Raw genomic sequence first — 26,668 nt, forward strand, 5'->3', positions numbered from 1 at the left:
TCTAATCTTTCATCAAGACTAATAGTGCTGTGTTTTCAAATTTAGATAGGCAAAGAGAGGACTCCATTTTACTCCCTCATTAGCAGAGAGTCGATGAGATAATCAAAAACATTCCCACATTGTTATTACAATACAAATATATACACTGTATACACAACCACATAGATACCTTTTGTTCGCTGAGCCTGGCAACGCAGGCTTGTAACCCAAGTGGGGGCATTTAAGTGGTTGGACTTTGTACTTGCCTAGCTAACTGAGCCACAGGATGCTCTTTGCTGGCCTGCCCATTCCAAGCGGAGAGTTGGGCCATGTGGTCCAAGTGAAGGCCTGGGCCATGTGGTTCTTACAATGGTGGGTATTGCGTCAGGCTGGTTTCACAGAGCAGCGAAAACCACTAGCTCCTTGCAGTGGGAGGATAACGGGCCGGTGCTTCCGTGGCTCATTAAAGTCAGATGGGCTAGCCCAAATGGACAATCACTTTTTCCGTTGGGCCCTTTTGTGCATTTTTCAGAATAACAGCCTGGGCCCTGGGGTCCATGTAACAACAGGCCAGTGCTTTCTTTTTATAATCTAGGTTGCATGTCCATGAAGCATAGGTAAAAGGATTTTGAAAGAAGTGATATGTATGAGTTGGTGTAGTATTCAATACAAAGATCAAACAAGAGTCCTACTTCAAATCCTCTTCCTAAATTTTTATCGGTCGATTGTCCATTTATAATTCAATTCTCCAACTGCTAGCTAAATCAGCTGGTCTCCCTTTCATATGTCTGCAAATTACCTCCTTCCCACCCACTCAACTAAATAAATGACATTGCAAATTAAGTTGTATAAGCCAAATTCTTCAACCACCCCTGATGTCAATTCTTTCCAATTGATCTCACCTTCTCATCTATAAATTCCCTGCACATCCTATACTCAAAATCACAACACTTCAAATTACTAATCAAGCATTAATATATACATTTAAGAATTAAGATGAAGGGAGTGGCTTTGATTTTTGTGGTGGTTCTGGCGGTGGTTTCACTGGCGGCAACGCCAGGGGAGGCCATATCATGTGGCGACGTGCAGGGCTCCCTGGCGCCGTGTCTGGCTTACCTCACCGGAGGTGGCGAACCATCCTCCTCGTGCTGCGGTGGTGTGAGGAGCCTGGCGGGAAGTCTCCAATCTCAGCAGGACAGGCAAACGGCGTGCTACTGCATGAAGTCCGCCGCCTCCAGCTTCAATGTTCGCTCCGACGCCGCGTCCAACCTCCCCGGAAAATGTGGTGTTTCCATCGGAATGACCGTTACTCCCGATATTGACTGCAGCAAGTAGGTGGATTTTTCACAATGTTCTCATGTTCATTAACAATTACTTTAAGAATTACGTATATTAATCCTTTTGTCTTTGTATTTGGTGCAGGGTTTCTTAGATGAGATTAGTGTTTGATTAAGGAATAAATAGATTGAGAGAAAGCTTGGGTTGCAGTGTTGTGTATATGGTTTTGTATTATATGTAGCAGTGTGGTTGGGAGCTTTCTTCATCAGTTGTGATCCAGTCTTTGGTGTTCATCAAGGGCTTTGTTATTTGGAATAAAATTAATTTCTTTTTAAATTACTGTTTATAAGGTTGGATCAATAATCCTAATGAGAATTTTAACTCAAATTAAGTTTGGGTGGACCTAAATCAAAGCAAGCATAATGTACAATGTATATCATAAATAAATATTTTTTTCAACTTTAATTACCTTATAATTGGGACCGTAAAAAGAAGTTAGTAAGAAAAACAATGAATTCATCTTTGCTCCAAATCGTTAATGGATTCTGGCGCTAAGTTGTCATTCTGGCTCCAAATTTATGTCATTCTGCGATTCAATACCTTAAACTAGTGCTTTATGTCACTATGGATGTCTACATTTATCTAATTTTTATACTAGTGTCAGATTAACATATGATTATTTGTTACAATAGTTCATACAATTAAATAACTTTGTTTTAATAAATTTAAATCAAAATATATATATTATAATCTTTTAAAGTAAAAATCCCTTAATTCTTCTTTTCGTATTGCTGTTCAAGTGCTGGAAGTTTGTTTTTAAATAAAAATACGTGATCTCTTTCGAACTTGTAAGAATAAAATAGGAGTTAAATTGAATTTTAGTACGAATAACTTAAAGATTTGTACCCAACAAAGATGGTGGTTCACTTCATCATGGCTTAGAGTTTTTTTATTTTGTTTTAAACTGGAGTTGCTATGGATTTGATGTGTGTATGTAGTATGTTGTTGTCATCATAATTTACAAGTTCCTTTTTTTTTTAGGTATGAATTAGGTTTTTTATATGTAGTTCATTTTTGTCGGGGTTGAATACTATAAAATCTTTTACAAATCAATTTCGTAATTGTATATAATTAAATGTATTATCCAATCAATCAAATCAAAATAAAAAAATAATTTTATATTTTATCTTGAATCAATCCATATATAAAACTCAAATTCAACGTGTATTTACTATCTTTAAAATATGTAAAACTTAAATTTATTATGAAGTTTAATTTAAAATTTAATTATCAGTCGTTTGAGGATGATTTATTTTTAAAAATTTAAATGTCAACAATAAATAATAAATTATGAGCCAAAACTAATTATTAATTTTTGTTAATAAACCCAGTTTAGGTTTCAAAATATTTGATTGATGGTGTTCTACACTCTTTGATTTAACAGATTAACACAAATATATTGTTATCAGGAGCTAAGAACAAAGCCTTACAAAAAAAAAAAAAAAGAAAGAAAGAAAGAAAAGGCAAGAGCAAGACCGTGATAAACCGGGTCTAGCGCGGACCGGGAAAATAACGACAGGAATGAGGAATGCGCTCACGCGCCTCCGCTGGAATTTCCCACTTTTCTCTGGCAGATATTTTCACCCGCTCCACGGTGTCGCCACCGGTCCCACGTCAAACAGAGAACATCGGCGCATCGTATAAAAACCTGCGCCCCCATTGGCTAGAAACGTAGGACTACTACTGACACTCTGTCCAGACGCACATTTGACATAAGGAACACTCTACCTCAACACTTGCCTTCGAAAACGTACTCTGCTTTTTCACAATCACCTCCGCACACACAACACACACTGCTATATATATGTGTGTGCGTATGTGAGAAACGACAATCTTGCTAAACGCATACTAGGGTTTCCAGTGTGGGCTTTAGGGTTCAGAGAAATGGTGTCTAACAGGGCGAAGAAATCAAGAACTGCTGCGGCGGATGACGATCATCAATTTGAGCGTGATGACATGCTTCTCGCCATCGAAAAGCTTCAGGAAGCGCAAGAGGAGCTTGAGAAGGTTGTGGCTTTTTATAACCTTTTTGTGCTTTTCACCGTTTTGGCGTTTGCACTTGAATTTGTTTCTCCTGTTCTCGTGTGGATTAATTCCGAGTATGTAACGTTCTTGATTTTGTTCTGAGGTTGATTAGTGGTGCTTATGTGATAACCATTTGTTCGCTTACTTTATAAAAGCTCTGTTCTTCTTGGTTGCTAGTCTGGTGTACTAATATGTCTTGGCTGATTTCACTGTTGTGCATTAATTTGAAATGATGGATTCTTTTGTGTTCTACTTGCTTGTCGAGCTGCATGCTGTGTCGAGCATTGGTTTTTTATTTTTATTTTCTGGTTTAAGGAAATTTTGGAAATTTATACTGCTTTCTTTCGGTTGGGAGGGGATTTTGGGTCTGTTCTCAAAGGATCTTGTTACTGAAACTTAAAGCAAGATTAGTATCTAAATTTTTTGTTGTTTTTCACTGAATTATTGTACTACATTTTGCTATGGCCTTCATTGATCTCTGTTTGATTTTCAATTTCTTAGCTCTATTTTGTCCATGCCTAGCCTCATTGCTTAATGTAATACATAGAGTATAAAATGCTGGACTATTTGTTGTTTTGATTAATGTTATCTGTTCAATTTTAATTTCAATTTGGTTGATGATCTATCCATAAATATTTTCTTGTTCTACTATATCACAAAATCTAAACTAGGCCTCATTATGTGTATGTTTCTTTTTGATACTGTGGAGTCACAAAACTTTGGGATAACATACAGCATGTAACTCGGAAATGATGTAAAAATGGATAATCAAATCTAAGAAAAGAGTTGTCTTTACGTGCATCCGAAGGCATGTGTATACATATATGTGTGTGTGTGCGCGCGCGCGCGGGAGTGTGTGTGTGTTTCGCCATGTTATTGCAGCCAATCAAATTAATATGATTTGACAAATTAGTTGGTTGCTGTTTTGAAGTTGATTTTTCAATAATATGCCAAAAAAGTCTGACAAGTGGACACTTGGTTTGCCACTTGCATCGCTGGTTCCTCTTGGCAAACCAGAAGCAATGTTTACAATTGTAACTAACAAATGCTTTCTGATCTGTATACGTGGAAGTAGCCTGTCGGTTATGCCATAATAGTTCTCATCGCTTTTTCCTTTTTAACTTTGTTCTGTTTTAGACAATATTATGGCTTTAAAGATGTGGTGGTCATAATACTGGGATAAGTAAATGCTCAGTTTTGCGTCTGCACATGAAAGCACGATCTTGTACTTGAAACTTATGTCATCACCTTCGCGGTTGGTATTTATTTGTCACTTTATTGATTTTTTTTACTTCTCTTTCTTGGTAAGTATGCGCATGACTCATTTAAGAATGAGTAAGTAGATAAGATATGTTTTATTGCCAAAATATCCTATCCGTATGGAGACTATTTTATGCTGTACCCTTTACTATTTCACCATTCATTACTCCCACACGAAATGCAGATCTTTGTACATAAATACATTTATGCCTTGTGACTATTTATTGTTTCCAATTGATGTAAATAACCATTACCTGAGATGTGATTCTTGCAGTTGGAATTATAAATTGATTTGTTGGATGCTACTTGCAGATAGCTATTATGGAGTAGGATACAAGGACACACATCATCATGTGAACGAATTCTCAATGAGTAGAAAACAAGATGAGGTGTGTTGCTGATGATTCTTTTTTTAATGCCATTGTATAGGTTAACGAAGAAGCCAACGAGAAGATATTGGAAATTGAGCAGAAATACAATGAGATGAGAGAGCCCGTTTATGCCAAAAGAAATGAGGTCATCAGTTCTATTCCGGACTTCTGGTTAACTGCTGTGAGTGAATAAGGCCTATCTATATAGTCCTGCATTAATTGGTATTACTCCATAATTCGTCTTTGAGCTGAATCAATGATATTCTCCCTATTGCCATATACTTTTATTGTAGTTCATGAATCATCCTACACTTGGAGATTTGCTGACAGAGGAAGATCAAAAGGTTTGACAATAAGATCTGTTAACTTTATAATCCAGATTTGATTATTTAATGCTGCTTCCCTAGAAACTTGAGCTGACTTTCTTATATCATTTCATATCCTTACCCTTTCTGTGATTGGGTGAGGATGTCATTTTCCAATCTGAGGAGATATATGGAATTGATAAATAAGCTCATCACTTTCTCTTTTGCTTGATCTAGATATTTAAGTATTTGGATTCTCTTGAGGTCGAGGACTTTAAAGACCCCAGAAAGGGTTATTGCATCACATTTGTAAGTCCTATAACTCTTTGTGGACAAAAATTGTTTTTCCCAGTTAGAAGAGCAGAGAAGAAAGAAGGAACTTCAATTTCTATTTAATACTTCAGCTGTATCATTCCTACTCATTTGATCAGTGATAATTTTTCTTCTGCGTGAGATTCCAGAATTTCAAGGCCAACCCATATTTTGAAAATACTGAGCTCACGAAGACCATTAAGTTCTTTGATGAAGGCACACTAAGGTCAACTGGTACAACCATCAGGTGGAAGGAGGGCAAGGTAACAGGAATAATTATATTCTTCTGTAAATACAAACACCTCTCTCTCCCTCTTCGATTGACATATTCTATTTACTTCCTGAATAATTTTGATTTCTACAGGGTCCTTTGGATGCCTGTAACGATCCCAGAAAAGGAAACAAACGACCACTAAATCTGAGCAGGTATTTCTTTTGCCATTGCCTTGACTGCTCATAATTTTTGAGATATTTGGATAATGTCACTGAAGGCAAAGCCTGGAAGTATATAATTCTCACTAAAGCTTGGATGCTACCTTCATTAATACAGCTTCTTTAGTTGGTTCGGCTTTCCGCCAGAGGGTACAGTGGAGGTGGAGCAGGACGTGGTAAACAGACGCTGGACTCCTGCAACTCTTTGTAGCATTATTACACTTTAAATGCTGTTTTAGCACATGGATGAAAAATTACACTGTTGCTCAATTTAACAAGCCCAAATGTTATCCGCTCTTTTTCAGTGACCCAATGCTTTATTCTCCCTGAAAAACTACAGGTGGCGGAGTTAATCAAGGAAGACTTATGGCCCAATCCAATTGAACATCTCAACAATGTACTGTTTTACTGTTCACCCTCTAGTCTATTAAATTCATCGCCTGTTCTCTTGAATCAGCTTAAAGTTGATGACTACAGGAAGATGATGAAGACTACACTGAAGATGATGATGAGGAGGAGGAGGATGGTGATGAGGTACTAAATTCTGTATCAGCCTCTAAGAGTTATTTTGCATGAAACCTCCGACTCCCTCTACGTTTTCACTTTGGCCAATATCTAGTCTAAAATATTACAGTATCTTTAAAAACTTTGAATTTTCTGATTCCTTATACTGATTTTTCTTCTGGTTTTGCTACTGTGGTCTTCTGTTAGTTCACATTTTGTGTTCGCTAGTGAGAAACTAATTTATGTTCTGTTTGAATGTTTATCACTGTACCCCTGCTCTATGTATCTGTTAGCTATTTTTTGTGTTTCATTTGCTAGGTTTTCCTGTTTGGTTTTCTTGTATAATAGCCCATACCTTCCCCTCTCCTTGCATGTGTGCAATCTTTTCTGGACATGTTTGCAACACTGATTTTCAAGTGCTGAACTATAATAGGCTTGCATTGCACCTGTCTGTATCATTTATTATGATGTTACTATTGGCACCATGCACCATCTTGGTCCCATTACCTTATGGCAGAATTTGCATTGTTATATCCCAATATTTGGTGTTACTGCTACTTGAAATAAAGCTGAGCGCTTCCGCTCTCACATGGGCTAACTTTGTGGTGTTTACATATGGTTGACAGCATGAAGCAATGTCTCCCTTTTGCCCGTATATTGTATAGTCAATTGGAACTTCATTTTCTCATTTCCTCTAATTTTGCTACTTTACCAACGGTTTAGCTGCTTCCATGATTTCAGGGTGACTGTTATATGCTAATATATGATTTTGTTACCAGTTTCTGACTCTGTTGTATCATTAATTAGGGAGACGAGGATGACAATGATGAAGGTGATGAAGATGGCTGCGGGAATGATGACGAATGAATTCTGTCTGCTCCTCTGCTTCTATCTTTTTCAGACTTTTCATTTGAGATGTCCCCTTAGAAGATTTTGAACTACATTTGATTTATAGTAGACAAAGACCAACTGGCTAGCTGCCAGAGATGTCATAAAAGCCCGTTCCCATATATGATATGCTTTAAGTTCTACCTAAGTCTACAAATTGCATCTTTTTGTTGCATTAAACCTTGTCAGTTCTTTAGATCCCTTTAGGAGCAGACTTTATAAATCTCATAATGGGTTTTAAGTTTGGAAGGGCGGCTGCTAAATCTCAAAAAAAAAAAAACAAGAGTTAGGAAGGGCTGCAAAGAATTTGGCAATTAAAACATGCTGGCTTGTCCATTGGCCAAGTCCCACACATTGCAAGAAAGTATAGCTTTATAACTCCTTCTAGTGGCAATAGTTCTTGCTTTCCTCTATGCCCTCCCTCTCTCCCTGTTGAAAACCATCCATTGCTCGAATGTTGGTCTTCTCAAGCTTGAATCCAGGTTTTCTCCAGCATCTTGAGGCCTACGCATGCTACTGGAGTGCACTAATAGAGTCACAACCTGGTCTGTGGCTTAATAACTGTGAAAACCTCGAATTGAACCTAGTTAAACACCAAAAAAAGAAAAAGAGAGAGAGAGGGAACATCAGTGGCGTGCATTCATTTTGCTTGCCTTTCCCAATACTCTCTTCAGTAGAGTTAAAAATCTGGAGTTACAACTTCAGAAGACAGAACAAGAAAATCTAAGCTGGAACGAGGAGTTAAAAAGGGACAGGGACATCATTATATAGAGACTATCCTCCACCATCCATGCATTGATGCTCCAAGAAACGAATAGCAAATACTTGTATGATGTCTCACACAAAGCAAGAGCATGGGAAGAACACATATTCCCTAAACCTAAAGATGTATAAGGATAGAATACATACCCCATGGGGATTTCACAACTATTTTCCCCATTAGGCACCTAGTATATGAGTTACAAAAATCATGTAAATTCACCTAAGTAGAAAATAGGGGTTGAATTCATCCCACGTGGAATCATTGATACTCCACTTGTGGGGCAAATTGCCTGCAGTTGCCCCCAAATATTTCTCATGGGAATTAACAACTATCAAAAACAGGTTGGAGATCAACGAATTGCCAAGAAAGGGATTAATAGCTTCTCCAAGTCTAGACACTTCAGAGAGCAAGTGCCCACAATTGTCATGTTCTTCTTTTAAGATGCAGTTCGACAAGACATAAAATGCAAGGAGATTTGAGTAAAGTGGTAAAAATGCATCCTTGTGATTGCCAACTCCACCAATCCAATCAATACTTCCCCTTTTTCCCATATGGTCATTGGTAAATGCTATCATCTGTTCCAAAAATCTGGTCCTCCATTTACGCAAAAGATCCCTCACCCCACTGTTGATCCATGAATCACCTGCCCAAGATTTTGAAATTAGAATACCTTCCAGATGCGAACAACAAATCTGACAAATTAACAGCTTTTCTTCATGATGGTTATCAATCTCCTTGTCAAAAACACGCCTGACAAGGTCTCCTCCTGACACAGTGTAGTTTGAACTGTTTGCAGCATTCAGGACCCAGCAGCAAAGATAATCCAAATAATCGAGCCAGTGACCAAAGATTGTCGAAAGATGCTCAAAACATAGTTCAATCACTTTCTCAACTTGACTGGACGCCGTTGTAGCGGGAAAGTGTTTTCTGGGGTCTCTGGATGTAAAACACATCTGGACATCTAAAGCAAGCCTTTTCCTGAGCCCAACATCTTCATCCTCCAGAAGCTTTATGCATGTCAACCATAGGTCCAGTACTTTACGGGCAAACAATCTGATAGCCTCTTCTGGTTTAAAATTAGAACATAGACTCCCATCTGAAACTGGGTAGCTGAAAACCAAAGAACCAAGGGCCTCAGCATGAGCCAGCAGACCAGAAGCTATCATTGATTCCGCAGCTGCCTTCCTCATATTTACAGGCTCCGATGCATCACTGCTTTGTTCTATCAGATCCACAAAATAACTTAATGAATCATAGAAATCAGAGAACATTTTACTTGGATCAGTTTGGATAAGCTCAGCTATTTTTATCTTATCTACTTCACAAGACAAAAACCTCATACATAAGTTGGAAATTTGCTTGGCACATATCCCCAAGCAGCAGATGAGTGTTTGTCGTGTCTTTGCATGCCTTGTGATCTTGAATAGAGAAACCAACATGTTCCACAACTGGAATATTGAATGGCAGTCCATATTACAGACATATCTTGGTCCCACCCCTAGTTGGTTGTCTGGATATCCAAGAGAGTTCCAAGTATAAAAAATTTTTAGAAGGTAATGCATGCATTTATGATGTTTTTCTGAAACCAGAAGCTTAGTAACTGTATCTTGAAGATCGACAATAGTCGAGCAAATTTTCATAGCTTCAGAATAAAACTGATCCGCATTGTTATTACCTAATGATTCCCTTCTCTTCAGGAACAGAAGAAGCCACTTCAACGTAGCAATTCGTACTTCATATGATGTATCTGACATGGAGCGGATCAACCTCTCCTGAAATCCGCTAAAGATAACCTCCACTCCCACTACTCTTAACGAACTAGTAGCAGGTGAATGGAAATTGCTTCTCATCAGAAGATCATCTTCAACAACTTCTTTGGATGTTTGGAAAACACAATTGAAATAGGAGGTTGCAGCTTGCTTTCGAAGTTCCTGAATAGTTGGATCAAAATACCTAGGGCCATCAGCAGGTTCTAAATCTAAGCATTCCGATGACAACTCCCAGAGGAGGTTCCAAATGTCACAAGCACTTCTGCTCGCTTCACAGGTTCTTGCAATGCTTAGCATGTTATCAAGCACCTTTAATATGCAGCCATTCAGGATGGGGCAAGTGCACTGTTGTGGTCTTCCAATCCATGTGCGTTTTGCTAGGATTTGAACCAATTCATGAAGAATATTATCTTTTTTAGAGGAATCGGCTAGGTTTCTACAGTTGATATCAACAAGAGAGTTGAGCTGTAATAACATTCCGTGAATTGAATTGAATGAACAAAAGGTCTCATTAGTCGAATCCAAGGTACTAGGTGAACCAGGAGTAGCAATGCTGCTTTTCTCAGTAGGTAGCTCTGATGCAATGTTGAGGATGACAACTTTCAGTTTCTCATTGGCCACAAGACCTGTTAAAGCACCTGATGCAAGGACACGAATGCGAAAGTTGCTTTGAGTAGAACACCTCCGGATGAATGGCATAAAAAGAAAAGGGTCAAAAGCATCTCCAGTTTCACTTGAAATTGGTGAAGGTTTAAGCCTAGACAAAAGTATCAGCATTGGACACAAGCTTGGATGCACAATGTTTTTCAGGTTGGATCCTAACTGTTCTGATGACCCATCCAGAAGCAATTCAGTAGCCACTTTCAGTTCATTGAATAAGAATGAGTGTAGAGAAGGGTACCTTCAGTCAGAGAAACGATGTTATGAGACGAAATCTGCCAGCTAAGTTATGCAGGAAGCAAAGAGACGATAACATTATCAAAATTTACATCAGGATAATTTGCAGGAGATAGAAAACTTCCCGAGTTTGTAGTACATGTTACTTTAATAACTCTCCCCACTACATTACCTCCATTCCTTTTCTAGATAGTGATCCAGCATTTTCGTTAGAACGGGGCCAATCATAACAAATCTTTTTATGTTTGCAGCAATTCACTAAGTTATACGCATTCCCAACAAGCTGCTGAGTAATAATGTTCGGAAGATCAATTAACCATTGAATTTTGTATTTTTCTCATTTTGGTGATCAAAAAGAACAATAAGATTTTTGCTTTTCTTAATCAATGTCAATCACTCTTGGATTCAATAAAATCAACTCAAACTGACCATTAATTTTACCAAATTACCAATTCCAGAATTTCCACTGACGTATTTCATGCAAAACTATCGAGTATCTTAAAAGTTTAGAAATTTGCGACAAATATTTATGTGATATCAAGTTTTAGAGTTAGGTAAGGGATCCAAAACTAGAAACATGAGTACGTAGTGCAGCAGTTATTGTAAATTTACACACCCTCACAATTAGAGAAAAGAACTATAAACAAATCTGATAGATGAAGCTTACCTGTGGAAAAATTCAAGGCCAGTTAGAGCTCGCCTTGCAGATTCTCTTTTCTGAATATTCAGAAATCCAAGCATGCGCCGTACTAAAGCAGTATATGCGAGACAAGCACTGTTGCGGACCTCCCAGTATGACGAAGAGAAAGATCGTATCGAGATTATCAATGCCTCAGCAGAAAAGCCTGAGGTATCAGTCGCTAGGTTTGTATCATTGAAAGCTGCCCTGAGTACATTGAAAGCATGTACAGTTGGAACAACACCCTCATCTCGGACCTTTGATATTTCTTTATTCCCATTCATACCAGGAGGTGGTGTGCATCCAGTTTCCTGGTTTAAATTTGATAAAAACCCACTGCACAAGTTACTATTGGAGTTGTTTGCATGAGGTTGATCAGTTAAAGACTTTTTAGCTATATCTATTAGCCACCGTAGTGCCCTTGGAAGTAGTCTCTTTGGTGTTCCCTCAGGTTCTGAGAGGAAAAATGCAATAAATGCGGCAGGTATACCTGCACTTCTTCTTAACAGGTCATCCACTGTCTGTCCCTTGGCCACAGTTCTTTGCATCAGTTGCTCCATCCAAGACTCTGTCAATTTACATAGCCTGAACATAAAAAAGCGGGTGTCAGCACGTGGACTTGGGACAAATAACTCCATTTCTACCATTCAAGAGGTTATGATTGAACCAGAAAACTAGGTCAAGAAAATGTTGACACTCTTAAAAAGTCAGGTCGGTGGCAGCAATTTGCGGAAGCTCATAGGGACTGAAAATCTATTATGTCAATGTTTACTTCAGATGTGTACACGTGTATTGAGTAAACGAAACATGTCATGGTCAATTAGCCATACAGAATTAATTCAATCCTCAGTACCAAGTTTTCAAATCCTTCAGCTGCAGGCATTTTGTTGTGGTTGCTAGACAAAATCAAATAATTTCACTTTTATGGAAGAATAAATCTTTCCAAAAGATACTTCAGCGTTCAACAATAAGTGTATGCAACTAAATATGCAGTGCTAATCCGACTGCCCTAGATCTGAGAAGGACACACCATCAGGATTGGACAATTGAAGAATTCAAGAAATACCTTGGATCATTTGAACAAAGCAAACGATTACACAGTGCTGTAAACCCGGCCCTTGTCTTATCAATTGCTCCATTATGTTTCATTTTGAGAAGGACTTCTAAGAAATGGTTGCCAATTGTCTCAAGTTGTTTTAAATCAAGCATTGCGTTAGATGCTCCAACAGAATTATCAGCAGTACTACCCATTACCTCCCTCATTTCATCGGAAGTAGGTAAAGGAACTTTCCTAATTATTGTTCCCAGAAGAAGGCTCACCTGGAAATCAAATGAAGACATCAATCAAGATTCGCTGAATGCTTGTGATTTTATTGAATAAACTCATTGTCTGTGCATTCATTCGTATTATTAAGTAGAAATACAAGGAGTCGATGCCAATAAAATATGATGCTTCAACAGCATTCTATTATTTCACAATTCCCCACAAAACAGCCAATAATTGAAATTTATAGTGGGAAACTTACCTCTTTCATTGCAAGCCAGCAACCAACCATAACAACCTGTTCGGAGGGCCTGACCTCCTCCACAACTTTGGTAACTTTAACCTCATCCTGTGATTTCGGGCCAGATGACTCGATCTCATCCTGAATCTCCAGAAGAAATGCCTCGTCATCCACCATTTCTTCCATATCATCAGGTAAGTACCATGCATCAGCTGAGACTACCCAAAGGGCCAAGGAAGTTATTCGCATGACCAACCCCAAGAGCCTTTCTAATACACGTTTCATTTCAGCGATACTATGCAAAAACACATTCGAATTCCAATCCATTTCCTCAAATGTGTAACGAAGGGTGAGCAATATACCATGAACAAAGCTATTCTTGCATGCTTCTGAAAGATTTCTTTCAGCATCTTCCACAGCTGCAAGAAGCCAATCAATAAGTGATATAAGATAAGTTACTGCAGGAGGGCTGGATCTGCAACTTTGATACTCCCCATTTGGCAGCTCAGATTCTGAATCAAAAGAGACACCATTACATGATGGTCTAACAATCCAGCTTAGCTCCATGACATACTTCCTAAAAAGAAGCCGCAGAGTCAGAGCTCCAGCATCAGTTTCTCGGACACGTGGACTGCAGACTAACTTTTTAGCCCATATAATTGCTTCACGGACCAAGTCTGGACTACAAATCCCAGGAAGTGGGGTAGGAAAGTACAGTAAAATACGAAATGAACTCTCTCGCAGTCTATCCCAACTATCAATAATTGACCCAACTAGCAACAATGTTGAATCAGGTAAAGTAAGACTTTTACTGTATGGATATAGATTGGCTTCAGAAACAAAAGCATCCTCATTTCCTGGCAAAGTTGGCACCAGCGGCCAAATATTTAACATTATCAATATGAGTTCCATAGCCATTATCTTTCTCTCATACGGAGCAGAAGGATAACAGGAAAAAAATAAGAAACAACTCAACCACTTGGTAAAATCAAAGAGAGTCTCTGCCCTGTGTCTTACAGTTTTTTCAGTTCCTTCATACAAGAAAAATCCATTTTCATCTCCAGAAACAAGAGGCTTCCATGTCCCCAGCTTAATTTGTCTCTCCAATGCTGTCCGAACCCGAGAAAAGAACTTCCTGAACAAGCTGTTCCACTTCATTTGAAAAGCAGTAGAACAACATCTCATGTTCAGGGGTACAGCTGTTCTCATCAGGCTAAGTTCCAAAGAAGACGGCAAACTTGCTGTCTTTGGGTTTAAGAATAGAGTTTCTGCTGCATCCAAGCGCAGCGACTCATCTATGTGGCTCAAAGCTAATATAAGCCATTTGACCGGAACTTTCACTTCAATACCCTTTATACCAACAACACAATCTAAATTACTATTTTCCAAATCCGGTGCTGTACCTTCAGGAGATACCGATGAACTTTCATACCAATCAATATCTCCTTCCATCAAGGCAAGTACACGAGAGACCTTGAGTAATGATACCAAAACAGCACTTTGCTGTTCAACTCCCAGCACCATATCTGTACAACTGATTTCTGTAAAAGTAAATAAAGGGTCCTCATCCCATCCAATCCCGATAGATGCAAGCATAGAGAATATACAGTCCACATCTAGCTCAAGTAGAACAGGCAATGCATAAGTATTTAAGTTCGAACGCAACTTTGCAAGTCCAAAAGCAAGTCCATGTAAAAATGGTGGCAAGCAATGACCCCTGTATTTTGCATATCCATTGTCAACACCATCACTGCTCCAATATTCATCTCTCAAACACTCAAGAAAACATTTGAGAAATGTAGTAGCAGCACAACACACATCATCATCAATGTAAGCCTTGATTGTCTCGAACAGCAAGCCCGGGTTCATGCCAAGAATAGTCTTAGCCCCCAACCGCCTGGTAAGGGAGGCTAAAGGAACATATCTACCCTTGCAACGTGGCCCCAGACAAAGGAGATCAGAAGCAATCTTCCTCAAGAACAACTTTATGTTTTCACTACCCTCTGCCCACTGAAGGCTAGACTGGATGTCTAGATAGAGATCAAAGATAAGATGAACTTGTTTAACCGTTTGACTTAAAGGATCTTCCAAGTTATTCCACACAATCTTTAATATCCTTGCCCCCATTTCCTCAGGAATCGGGTCGTAATTATCTGCACTGCCGTCAGTATTACCTTGTAACAATGTTTTTATCTGCTGCAAACATATTTGAATCACAGTTAATGCATGAAAATTAGAATGACTATCGGTGGGATTTTCAGCATAGCTACACAACTCAGGCAATATAGCATCATACAGTATCGTCTTGACTGAATATCCACCACCACTAGAAGCCGTAACACCACCCAGACCATCACTTGAGACAACATAATGAGTGTCGAGAACAGTTCTAGAAACTGCCGTCAGAATCCCCCTGATCAAGCAAAGTCTACTGAGTGCTGGAAAATTATGAATTTCGCCAACCAGGTCACCATTATATGGAATTTTCCCAAGCACAGCATCAAGGTCAATCTTGCAGTCCCAAATGTCAGTCTGTTGAAAAATACCTCGGATGATAAACAAACCAAGTTCACCAGGACTCAAACAAACCTGCAGGGCTGCGAAAAAACCCACGCCAGCTGCCACTAAACAGTCCCTTGAAAACGCATGTGACTTCAAAATGCTCAAAACGTTCACAAAAGCCATCTCCAGGACACTGCAGTCGTTCAAACTCATTTCATAACGTTCACCACCTACATTGTAAAACTTTTGTGGGAAACGTTGAAGCAGGTAGTACATACATGAAAGTGCCTCCTGGCATTGTTCCATAACAATTGGAGAAGGCCTTGAAGATTCATTTGTCTCATTAACAACAGTATGCAACCCAGAAACCACATCCAAAGCAACCAAGTTCGCACATTGTTCTACGACTTGAACCAAGTACCCTAACTTAGGCGTGCTCATCATAGAAAGTGCTGCCCGAGAAACGCAGAATCTTTTCCCATTTATCACATTCTCCGCACCACCATACTCCTCGCAGAGCAGCCGGAAACAACCCTCAATCAGAGTCCGAAAGTTCTTGCACTTGGCCAATACAGAAGCTAACGTCCTATGTAAAGGCAAGGAGTTCTCCAGGAAAAGGATTTCTAAGTACAACTTCACTGGACAAGAAACTGTCTTTTCCTCGGAGCTAGGGTCGGCGAGCAGATTAGAAAACGCTGCGGCGAGTCTTTTAACATGTTCGAGTTGGGCATAAGTGGAGTTGAGTGAAACAAGATGCCTTAATTCAGCAAAAAAGGGGGCGTCATAAGGTGCTTGGTTCAATGCCTGAACGAAATGTGGCGGGAATACGACGGCACTGTAAGTGTAACGATGGCGGTGCTGTATGGCACGCCACTTAGCCGACATGATTTAAGGGGCCGCAGAAATATGAAGGTTTAGGGTCGGCGGCGGCCGGTGGACGGCGTTTGGGGTTTTCACTGTATGCGCTCTGGAAAAATACCTGGGGAGTTTAGGGCTTAATAAACAATTGGTTGATGAGTCGTTCTGGTTTGAAGACAATGGCGAATTGACAATATGCCCCCTCTGCCAACGGTTGAGAAAGGGAGAGTACAATCAGACTCAATTCAATTACTAAAAGAGAAGGAAATAGGATTTTTGATTGAGTTGATGTTATTGCCCACGAGGATGGGCCGAATTACCAAAGTTGAGGCCCATAATATTAAAGATCATAGATACATAAAATTTTATTTTTTGTAATTAATAATAATTTAGTATCTTTACCTAAAAAAAATGTTGATGTTATTAAGCTGGACAACATTAAGCAGTGTTGAATTGTTAAAGTTTGAACACCCGCCAGCCATGTTGGAGATAAGATGTGACCTATTTTGATATTAAATTCATATGATTTCCAAGTCCAACATTATTCGGATCTTGCTTGATGAATTCGGATCTGAATTTGAGAGGGATGTTGAAGTGAAGGAGGAGAACAACCATATAAACACATTTCTTTTTCCTATTCTCATGAGGTGATTTGGTAGAATTGAAGGTAGTGTTTGCAATCAATCTGTTTTTTCTTACTTTCCTCAGGTGGTTTCAGCCATGTTTAGGTGACGATTGTGTGTTGGAAGAAAATTCAGATTTTTTTTATTTTTTTCTTTTCTTTCAAAAATAAAAGAAGAAAAGAGAAAAAGACCACTCCAGAAATCAATGGATTACTCATCCAAACTGTGCCTGATATTGCGTTGTCCATTTGAATTGTCCTGATAGCTACTTTTACGATGTGAAAGTCTCGAGATCGAAATGGAATGATGAAATGCAGGCAGAATTAAATATCTAGAATTGATGTATGTATTCTGAGCTGATATTGCAATGTAAAACCAAAATTTTTATGTTAACATCAAAACCGAAAAGGAAAAGAATAAGATGGAGGTACAAGTCACAGAAAAAGAAAAAGGAGTTGCAAGCAATAAACTCTTTTTCAAGAGTAAATGAAAATAGCATTTAACGCTAATCTTCTGGTTTTTATTTGTTGGAAAAAAATGCTTAATCCTCATCCTCTTCTTCATCACCCCCGCCAGCTTTCTTTGCAGCAGCTTTCTGGTTCTTTCGCTTGACTCTTCCAGCACGACCACCACCAAATGGACTAGTTAGGGAGAAATCAATATGCTTTTGTGAATCGACTCTCACCATGAAGGATGGGACATTCACCACCTGTCTTCCAATCCTGATTGCCAAATGGAAATAGTCCATCATATGCACAATCCAGATTATACCAAAATAGAAAAATGATCGCACATCACCAGTCATGATTGGTGAGAGTCCATGGTGTAAAGGTACCAAACAGCAAAAGAACAAGTGTTGAGGGAAAGGAGAGCTTTTATACAGAAACAAGAAAATGTGCGACCATAACCCGTACATTATTTCCATTTCAACATACGGCAATCATGAGCCCTACCATTACTAGAAACACAGTTGATGCCACTGGACATCAAGTTGTTTGATTATCATCTAGTTCTAGATGCTCGCAGAGACCTTATCCAATGCAAAGTATACATGTCCAAAACAGAATACTTTGCATAATGCCACAAAACCTAAGAGCCAACCTAGGCTCTCGAAGGCCTCATTCATCTTAAAGTAAACATGTCAGAAACAGAATACTCTTGCATAATGCCATGGACCTCTGTGCCCACCTAGGCTCCCGAAAACCTTATTCATCTCAAAAGAAACATGTCCAAAATAGCATAATGCCATGAAACCTCAGAGCCAACCTAGGCTACTAAAGACCTTATTCATCTCAAAATAAACATGTCCAAAACAGAATCTTCTAGCATGATCCCACGAGACCTCAGAGCCAACCTAGGCTCATGATCTACCAATAAATCGTAAAATACCAACTTGCAGAAACTTTTGATTATAAATATATGCACCAACAGATAATGCCTTGATAAACCAGCTAACTGTCACATAGATTCACATTTCATAGCAAGCAGAATAAAGATTGAAAGATCAACATATTAATCAAGGATGTGTACAAACATGAAGAATTCATGTCAGGTAAGCATACAAGTACTCGCCTTGGAAGCTTCAGCAGCAATAGTGCAGATCCGAAGCCTTTTATTAAGAAAATGAAAAAAAGAAGTAGGATACAAAGCATGTGTACGGCAAACAGGTTCTAAATTTGAAACTCTCTGTATAAATTTTGATGTTTGTAAATTATGCAAATACCTAATAGAATAAATACCTGATGTGTCTCTGCCTGATGAGCACTCGGGCATGATGAATGGACTTGGCCATGCCAGCCTTGAATACAAGAGTTTGTAGGCGACGTTCAAGAAAGTTCTCCACAGTAAGAGCCAACACGTAATCAAGTTTATTCTGGCTTTCGTCCAATAGCCCATACCTGTTCATCCTCCGGAGAAGAGCCTCACCCTCAAAGATACGGCGTGGATCTTTCTCGTCTAGGGTGAGAAGATTTCTAGCATTGTTACGGATACGACTCAAGGCATACTGCACTCTCCATAGCTCCCTCTTGCATCGCAGCCCATATTCTCCAACAAGCTTCAACTCAGCATCCAATCGCTCCTTCTCGTAGGGTCGGCGAGGCTTCTTGAAAGTCTTCCCATCTATATCAAAATTAATTATACATGACACAATTCATTCAGTAAATAACTAATGGCACTTAGATGGACTCAATTAAACAACGAGAAAAGAGCAGCCAAAAGCTTTGCTTGAAAAATAGAACAGTTTGAGAACTCACTCAAGGTTGATTAACAGATAGAGAATGTGTATAGGGTGAGAAGCTTACAGTTGCGGTAGAAACTGACGTGAACCATTATCAGAGGCTACCTCCGCTGGAGCTTCAAGGGAAATACACGCGAGAAAGCACGGAGCAGTGAGCAAGACGATCGCTTTCATATATGTGCAAACCCTAAACCTCATTGCAGAGTGCAGACCGATTTTAGCCATGAGAAAGTCTACGAGGGACACTGGGCTGGCCTCTGGATTGGGCTGGGCCGCACGCCTAAAATTGGTGCAGTACTCACTTTCTTTATTTGTATGACTAGCAGTTGTGACACGAAGATATAATTTAAATATTTTATAAATAAAAATAAAATAGATAAATAATATATTATATTAAAAAAAATTAAAAATTAAATAAGTTAGTTATCTTATTAGTTAAAGTGTATTTTTGACTTTACAAAAAATTAGTACGACAATATCGTTAACCGCCTTTTGTGAGTGTGGAGGGCTATTATTTTTTATATCAGTATAGATTACATCTGGATCAATTATTTAGACTGGACGTTAAGTATTTAAAAGAAAGAATCTCACATTACTTTGTAGTTCCTATTAAATATATTTAAAATTCATCAATATATAAAAAGTATAGATCAAATGAGAGTATAATTATTTATAACTGCGAATGATACAAATAAATCAAAAGAAATTGTTATTAAAAATTTGAAATCCTAGATTTTACATTTAGCCCTAAATCATATAGGTGGGGAAACCAAACACATATATTTACTATCCATATAAGAGGTAAATTCTAGAATGTTTTGTATGCATTAATATATATATATATATAGGATTATGCAAGGGACGAAAATTTTCGGATTCGATAGGTAATAATTTTGATTTAGATGAGTATGAGGTTGAATCCTTGATGACTTGAAGTCCTTACATAATTTTGTTTTTGCAAATAAGTGCAATAGCAGCTGACAAAAACCCCCCGAATCCCCCCCAAAAAAAGCACCTTGTACTTTTAAATTTATGATATAAAAAGAAATGCATTGATGATAGGGAACTGGAACAACTTGACTGTCAAGACTATGTCCCCATATTGATCATCATCTACAGTATAGAACGATTCTGAAGCTCATGAATCAAGCCGAATCCATTTACACAAATTAATACTGGCATAGAGACAAGAAGATCGAGTCCTTATCTGAATCATCATTTACAAAGTGTGAAAACTCAAGTTCTACAATCAAACATATCAGACTCTTAAAAACTTGACGTCTCCTATGGTGATTTGAAATGCTAGGGCTGCCGTCTGCCTGTACAACTAATCTCAATCATATTCCGTCTATTTGGTAAGAATATGGGATGGCCAAGAATCAGAAGATGAAGGGTAACGGGGCTGTGGCCTGCTCACGCTTGATGGAACCGTAGACATATTCACCTCAGAGAACGGGCTGGGGAAACCTTGGGACTCGTGATGCAATGGCATGACGAATACAGGAGTCACAACGGAAGTCGATTCCGATGCATGGCCAACTAGAGGAAATGCTACAGGATCTTCCAGTAATTGTGCTGAAGCACTGTTCTGGGGTTCAGAAACATTTAAGTCGGAACAATTAGCCTTCTTATCTATTTCCCTCTGGAGACCCTTGATTTGGTCATCTAGAGCAGAAGTCTCCTCCAAAAGCTCATTCTTCTCAATTGTAACCTGTCAATCCAATAATAGATAAAAGTCCCAACTGCACTTGAAAACTAAGTCCCTGAACACTAGGCAAAATGAAATGCACATTCCTTATCCTGATATATTCAATCAGCATTTCAATCTAGTTTTGTATTTATCCAAGTTCTTCTGCTCAAGCAACCTGATTAGCTTGATAATTAAGTCATAAATCAGAAAACAGACTAGTAGAGAGACTCGTCGTGACAGTAATTTTTCAGGCAATAGCTTCTAAGCTAAACAGGTAAAAAGGGACCAAAATGTCGACCTTAAAAGAAACCACAACCAAAAGTTGCATTTAGGGAGCTTACATAATTAGATTCGGAGAAAAGAGTTGCATTCTCCTTTCTCAGATTGTCCACCTCAGTTAGCAATTCTCTGAGGAGTCGAATCGTCTCTCTCAGTATTGAAGCCTTGCCATTGTTCGAATGATCCAGATCTATAACAATTTTCCATTCTATTATCAGCTTTTGACACTGAAAACTGGGAATCGAATCCCAGTTATTGGTTATGCAAACTATGACAAAGTCTAAACCAGACAGCAGAGCATACCAAGTGTTCTCCCCAGATCCAGAAACAATTCATTCATCTGGTCGCGCTTCAGCTTCTCCCTTGCAGCTTTATGAATTTTCCTCGGAACTTTTCCAGTACTCTTTTTGCTGGGAGATGATAAGCTGAATCAGTACAAGTTCTATTACAGCATCACGAAATCAGACAGGGTAATATACAAGCTAAATAATTGAAAGAATGCAAACACCAATGGAGTACTGCGGCAGGGTCGCATCTCCTGCTTTATGATTATTTATTTATTTATTTTCTATCTAAAAGACTTGAATACAAGCATTTTCAGACGAAGGCCCTTGGTGGAAGTGTTCATTCAGACACCCGACATATTTGGGGAAATCGCAATTTCAGGCACTCAAAAGATAAGAATGAGCATTTATAACCGAAAAGAAAAGAAAACGAACCTCGTACGTATCTCGACACCATCGTGGACGGGATGAGCAGTTTCAGAACCCATTCTGTAGAAATTAACTGATTGAGGAAATGAGTTCCCCTTCACAACAAATGACTTCTCTGCAGCAATTAACAAATAAACTGATGAAACGGGCGTTCGATAAGAGTGCATAAAGCAAACCACCGATTCGGAAGATACCTTGAAATTCTGCAAAGTTATACCAAAGAAGAAGAAACAACTGAATCGTTCAATTGTGTGAAGGAAAGTGGGGCGGGTTTGAATGACACGCGTGGGCGTGTGGCCGGCATCCGCCTCCAGCATGAGCTCGTCACGGGGCAATTACTATCATGCCCGTACCAGGTCCTCCAATTTTCACGGGTGAATGCAGTGGTTGTTGGTGAATTGACTCAACAACTGGCGGTGAAATCGTCATTTCAGCGATTTGTAGTAAAATGAGATGGCGTGTATAGCTTTTGGAGAGTATTGAAACCACGTGTAGAGTCAGTCCACCCAGTGAGGAGAAATGTCAATGGAAATGGATATGGATTAATTAATTGTAACTTATATAATTTTCTTTTAATTTGGGATTGGAAGCATAAGTTGGACTAACTTTGGACTGATTGACACTAGCTTGCACGCTCCGTTTCTCCCTGCTTTTTATACTTGTATATTTGTATTCCTTGTTCACACCCAAGTTCTGCTTGTAATACTTAGAGATGGTAATAATCACAAAATTTGAAGTGTTGGTATTGACGCTTTCCCACCTCTTACCTCAATTCACACAAAAACCATATGATGCAAGAATTTGTGTATGCTACAACATAGACCACAATCAATGTCCCCCCACCACCGCCCAATTTCAACCCCAAACGTGACGAAGAAGCCATGCCCATATGCATTCTTAATTGTGAACCCCTCTCCCAAAACCCCCTCCATATACACAAATTACATTGTTGTGCATAATGTAATTGTACCACATAAAAAATAATATATTAAACATTTAGAATTTGGGAATTTAATCAAAGACCATTGCAAAAGTTCCAAATTACATTCAAGGTAGAAATCAAGCATAATGTTTGGTTTCAATTCTGCTTCATCTTCGAGATGGACCAAAATATGGACAATATTTGTCTTAATTTGTTTGAAAGTTTTTGTGGTGTTTTGAAATGTTTTAAAACAGTGTCTCATTTATTTTTTTGTCAAAGTAAGTCTACATTAATTATAGGCTATACAACTAAAAAAATTATATACATACTCATACATATATATAAATATATAGAAAAGAGACATGATTTGACAATGAACAATAGTTTTTATTTTCTACTAAACAACATCAATCATACCATACTTATTATATATTATCTCAAAAAAATAAATCCAAACATACACACAATCTCTAACACATAATTATTTATCTTTATTTTTCTCTTTCTATCTCTACAAAATACATCAAAATAAGTTAAATATAAAATCAAACATATTGGAGGTGTTTGTTGCTTAGATCATCAAGGTTTTTAATATCTAATTTGTGATATTGTGGTGCAAAATCTATAAATTAGCGTTGTCAAATCACAAGTTAACCTTATAAAAAATCGAACATTTGGCTCCATCAAGAAATTCCTATATTCAAACATCATTTTTAAGTTTATAATGTTTGAGTTGAGAATAAGTCGAAAGATCATTAAATTAATGTTATTTTAATAATCAAATCAACCTCAAAAAGAGGATCAAAACGTCAAGTTCAATTCTTAAAATTTTTAAATAAAAACTATATTTTTAAAATAAAGAATCAAATATTTAAAATAAAAAATTTATACTCATAAAAATATCTTGGAATTCAATTTTATAATTTTTACAAAAAAATTTACATTACAATCGAATCCAAATAAAAATGACATCTAACATTACATCACACCTGACGCCAACGCCAGCGGCCGCGTGTCTAGAATCCATCTCCACACTGTCCACAGAGCCATGTTGGGATCCAAAGGCAAAGGCCCTGTGTACACGTTACCAATTCGGGTCCCACCCCAAGTGCTCGTCCGTTTCTGCAACGCTCACCGAAAGTGCTTAGGTGGCATATACGATATTGTTTTTATGTCACGCACTTAATCGCAATAACAACTCTAGAATATGAGTAGTTTATAGAGTGAATGTCGTGGTTTGACCAAATAGCAACATGACACAACATCCAAGTTCAAATGATTGATACAATCAATGGACACGTACACTCACCACGCACTAATATTTCGAAATTAATTAATGTACATGCATAGGTTGTGCTAAATCAATGAGAAGGAGACAAGTGGGTGTTGTCATGGCTATTCATCCATATTTGGCACTAGGAAACCCATTGTCCCAATTTCCTTTTCTAGGACTCAATACTTCCTTTCAAAATAAGTTAATCATGGGGTATTAGACTACGTAAATACCAACTTTTAATTATATAAGCGGTAAAACGCAGACATACCCAATGTGTGGAAGTATTTGTATTTTGTCCCCAATCATTTCTTTTTATATTTTCATCTAATTTTTGTTATCCTTTGCACTTTTCGAAAAATAATGACCAAATATTATTAAGAGCGATTTTCCATTCAATTATAAGGTTTAATGCAAATACCCCTCAACGTATGGGGTGATTTGTATTTTGCCTGCTAAAATTTTAATAAAAATTAAAAAATAGAGAAAAAAACCAATGCCTAATTAGCAGATAAACAACTTCACACTGCAAGATAAAATAAAACAAAAAAAAAATCATGATTTTTCTACAATATTAGTGTGTGAAACCCCTAAGTCAAATGAAAGAACTTTAAACTTCAATATACAAATAAAAAATTTCAACACCATCGCAAAATCAGCAGAATATTACAAGAAAAAAAACAAATGAGAATATTACATATGTAGATGGAATATTTTGTTTTTATTCGTTAAAAAATATAAAGTACAACAAAATTAAAAGATTGAATAAAAAATATTTAAAAAATTAAAATTGAGAGATAAAGAGCAAATGAACCCATACATTAGGAGTGTATTTACCACTTGTGCGAATGTTTGATAGGAAATAAAGAGCATCAAATAAGAGAGAGGATTTCTTATGTTCTCACTCTTCTGAAAAATAATAATAATAATGATATAAGTTACAATTCGTTTTTTTCTTTTTAAAATTTGTTATAGTTACAAATAGCTCTTTATTTTTTAAAAAATTATAAATATTTTTCTGAAATTACAAATACCATCGATAATGGATATTTATTAGAATATTTATAATTCAAGGAGGTATTTATAATTTTTTAATAAATAAATATTTATAATTGTGATAAATTTAAAAAGAGTAGGTTATAATTTATCTTAATTTTTATTTAAAACTCAAGTATATCTGTTGGGACATTCTCAAACATATCCTTCTCATTTTATTTTATTTTTTTTTTAAAAGCCTTGATTTTTAGTCATTGAAATACATATATTTGGTTTTAATTGTGGGGTAGGCATGAATGTTGGGGATAAACTTGAGAAAAATAAAAATAAAAAAGAATGGTTAGGATTAGGCGTGAGAGAGAGTGATACATATATATATATGTATATGTAGAGGAGGAGTTGTAGTTAACGTGTCGTAGGGCGCAAAACCCCACCCACCGATCGAAACGCCAGTGAATAGGACTGCTCCCAGCCCCACCATTTCCATTTCATCTCAATCTCCCTTCGCCACACGTGTCCTCTTCTTCCATATACCGTAATAACTCTACTCCAAACTTCCCCGACTCTTACTCAAATCTTCCTCAATCTCTCTCTCTCTCTCTCTCTACATATATATATATATATATCACACAGACACCTCTCTATACGCATTTATGCATTTCTAGCTTCACTTTGTCTTCTTGGATATATATATACATATAGTAGGTGTGATGATGAGAATGAATGGTGTTGAGAATAGCGGATTGTTGTCGTTGCCGGAATACTCCGGGAGAGCGATGATGGATGGGTCGTCGGAGGTGGATCAGAAATGGAAAGGGTGTAGTAGTTATAAGTTGCAGGCGCATAGTCAGATTATGAGAATCAGAGCAGAGGATTCACACGTGGGAGAAGATAAATTCGGGGTTGCGCATTTCATGCTTTTCTCCAGACCCATGTTGCCAGCTTCCCCTCTTAGCGGCAAGACTGCTCACTGAATCATTCCTTACATCCAGGTTTTTCCAACTCTTGTTCACTCAGGTGCATGTGTTTGTCAATCTCGATATATCATTTTTAGTTACACACACAAACCTAACCACCCTGTTTTTGTCTTTTAAATAGTCGTATTACACTATGAATTACTGGTTTCTAAATTTCGTTTGTTTAAGCAGGAGGGCATTAGATTCCGATATATCAGAATTGAGAAAAGACAAGTCCAAGGGGGAAGCGTCGTCGTTGTGGCTTTGGGGTGTCTTCCTTAAAGAGTTCAACTTCGTCCGTGCCGTGTGCACAACTGATGCATATATGTACAGATCCAGTAGGTACCATAGAATAGCTAATAGCTTAGCATAGACCAAAAACACTACTGATAATAAAAAAACTAAAGTCTTTTACAACTTGTACACGAGCGTCTATGTCTTGTCTGTATGCATCTCAAATTCAGAAACACGCTACCTCTCCAACATACAGATTAATACAATCTCAAAAAGCAGTGACTTTGTGGTAACAACCATCATCATTATGATAACCGCTACCTCATTTCGGATTTCCTCATTCTGTGTGTTAATTC

General features: G+C 37.8%; 5 protein-coding genes, 1 long non-coding RNA gene and 1 other non-coding gene across 12 annotated transcripts; 4 read left to right on the plus strand and 3 right to left on the minus strand.

Annotated features, from left to right (window-relative positions):
• The first annotated feature begins 178 nt into the window (after positions 1–178).
• On the plus strand, positions 179–482 carry LOC148787025 (signal recognition particle RNA). Its single transcript, XR_016067637.1, has one exon.
• Positions 483–903: 421 nt separating this feature from the next.
• On the plus strand, positions 904–1,593 carry LOC105177241 (non-specific lipid-transfer protein AP10). Its single transcript, XM_088885260.1, has 2 exons — positions 904–1,310; positions 1,402–1,593. Exons 1-2 carry the CDS (start codon positions 976–978, stop codon positions 1,409–1,411), a joined length of 345 nt encoding a protein of 114 aa, XP_088741386.1. The 5' UTR covers positions 904–975; the 3' UTR covers positions 1,412–1,593.
• A 1,242-nt stretch (positions 1,594–2,835) lies between these two features.
• LOC105177240 (NAP1-related protein 2) lies at positions 2,836–7,562 on the plus strand. Its single transcript, XM_011100313.3, has 10 exons — positions 2,836–3,324; positions 5,032–5,154; positions 5,267–5,317; positions 5,516–5,587; positions 5,740–5,853; positions 5,955–6,016; positions 6,141–6,198; positions 6,363–6,419; positions 6,500–6,556; positions 7,334–7,562. Exons 1-10 carry the CDS (start codon positions 3,202–3,204, stop codon positions 7,391–7,393), a joined length of 777 nt encoding a protein of 258 aa, XP_011098615.1. The 5' UTR covers positions 2,836–3,201; the 3' UTR covers positions 7,394–7,562.
• A 593-nt stretch (positions 7,563–8,155) lies between these two features.
• LOC105177239 (thyroid adenoma-associated-like protein) lies at positions 8,156–16,628 on the minus strand. Its single transcript, XM_011100312.3, has 4 exons — positions 13,049–16,628; positions 12,589–12,842; positions 11,511–12,107; positions 8,156–10,847 (listed from the first exon to the last, which is right to left on the minus strand). Exons 1-4 carry the CDS (start codon positions 16,412–16,414, stop codon positions 8,393–8,395), a joined length of 6,672 nt encoding a protein of 2,223 aa, XP_011098614.1. The 5' UTR covers positions 16,415–16,628; the 3' UTR covers positions 8,156–8,392.
• A 710-nt stretch (positions 16,629–17,338) lies between these two features.
• Positions 17,339–19,472, minus strand: LOC105177238 (small ribosomal subunit protein uS4y). Its single transcript, XM_011100311.3, has 3 exons — positions 19,314–19,472; positions 18,750–19,131; positions 17,339–17,732 (listed from the first exon to the last, which is right to left on the minus strand). The coding sequence occupies exons 1-3, from the start codon at positions 19,339–19,341 to the stop codon at positions 17,552–17,554; spliced, it is 591 nt and encodes a 196-aa protein (XP_011098613.1). The 5' UTR covers positions 19,342–19,472; the 3' UTR covers positions 17,339–17,551.
• A 960-nt stretch (positions 19,473–20,432) lies between these two features.
• On the minus strand, positions 20,433–22,408 carry LOC105177237 (transcription factor bHLH47). Of its 6 annotated transcripts, none has more exons than XM_088884512.1 (5): positions 22,126–22,408; positions 21,938–22,046; positions 21,522–21,643; positions 21,281–21,426; positions 20,433–20,960 (listed from the first exon to the last, which is right to left on the minus strand). In XM_088884512.1, the coding sequence occupies exons 2-5, from the start codon at positions 21,988–21,990 to the stop codon at positions 20,598–20,600; spliced, it is 684 nt and encodes a 227-aa protein (XP_088740638.1). In that variant the 5' UTR covers positions 21,991–22,046; positions 22,126–22,408; the 3' UTR covers positions 20,433–20,597. The 6 variants fall into 6 exon arrangements, with proteins under 6 accessions (XP_088740638.1, XP_088740639.1, XP_011098609.1 ...); XM_088884513.1 differs by having other exon boundaries at positions 21,522–21,628; positions 22,126–22,390; XM_011100307.3 differs by lacking the exon at positions 22,126–22,408 and having other exon boundaries at positions 21,281–21,408; positions 21,522–21,628; positions 21,938–22,119.
• A 3,054-nt stretch (positions 22,409–25,462) lies between these two features.
• On the plus strand, positions 25,463–26,608 carry LOC105177236 (uncharacterized). The gene is made up of 2 exons (XR_849037.3): positions 25,463–26,114; positions 26,271–26,608. It is a non-coding gene; the product is annotated as an uncharacterized LOC105177236 (long non-coding RNA).
• The last annotated feature ends 60 nt before the right edge of the window (positions 26,609–26,668 follow it).

The sequence above is a fragment of the Sesamum indicum genome, linkage group LG9 (assembly GCF_026168435.1).
Source record: "Sesamum indicum cultivar Baizhima isolate 11 linkage group LG9, ASM2616843v1, whole genome shotgun sequence".
NCBI classification, from domain to species: Eukaryota; Viridiplantae; Streptophyta; class Magnoliopsida; order Lamiales; family Pedaliaceae; genus Sesamum; species Sesamum indicum.

Bases quoted from the DNA above. Each gene is read 5' to 3' on its own strand.
- LOC105177241 (XM_088885260.1), top strand. From the start codon at position 976: ATGAAGGGAGTGGCTTTGATTTTTGTGGTGGTTCTGGCGGTGGTTTCA.
- LOC105177240 (XM_011100313.3), top strand. From the start codon at position 3,202: ATGGTGTCTAACAGGGCGAAGAAATCAAGAACTGCTGCGGCGGATGAC. The intron at 6,017-6,140 runs GTATTTCTTTTG...TCATTAATACAG, and splicing joins CGACCACTAAATCTGAGCAG to CTTCTTTAGTTGGTTCGGCT. The intron at 6,199-6,362 runs GTAAACAGACGC...GAAAAACTACAG, and splicing joins TGGAGGTGGAGCAGGACGTG to GTGGCGGAGTTAATCAAGGA.
- LOC105177239 (XM_011100312.3), bottom strand. From the start codon at position 16,414: ATGTCGGCTAAGTGGCGTGCCATACAGCACCGCCATCGTTACACTTAC. The intron at 12,843-13,048 runs GTAAGTTTCCCA...TTTGATTTCCAG, and splicing joins GCTGGCTTGCAATGAAAGAG to GTGAGCCTTCTTCTGGGAAC. The intron at 10,848-11,510 runs GTAAGCTTCATC...CTCTGACTGAAG, and splicing joins GGCCTTGAATTTTTCCACAG to GTACCCTTCTCTACACTCAT.
- LOC105177238 (XM_011100311.3), bottom strand. From the start codon at position 19,341: ATGGTTCACGTCAGTTTCTACCGCAACT. The intron at 19,132-19,313 runs GTAAGCTTCTCA...ATTTTGATATAG, and splicing joins CGTCAGTTTCTACCGCAACT to ATGGGAAGACTTTCAAGAAG. The intron at 17,733-18,749 runs GTATTTATTCTA...TTTGGCAATCAG, and splicing joins ATCAGGCAGAGACACATCAG to GATTGGAAGACAGGTGGTGA.
- LOC105177237 (XM_088884509.1), bottom strand. From the start codon at position 22,098: ATGCACTCTTATCGAACGCCCGTTTCATCAGTTTATTTGTTAATTGCT. The intron at 21,427-21,521 runs GTATGCTCTGCT...AGCTGATAATAG, and splicing joins GGATCTGGGGAGAACACTTG to AATGGAAAATTGTTATAGAT. The intron at 20,961-21,280 runs GTAAGCTCCCTA...TTGGATTGACAG, and splicing joins TTTTCTCCGAATCTAATTAT to GTTACAATTGAGAAGAATGA.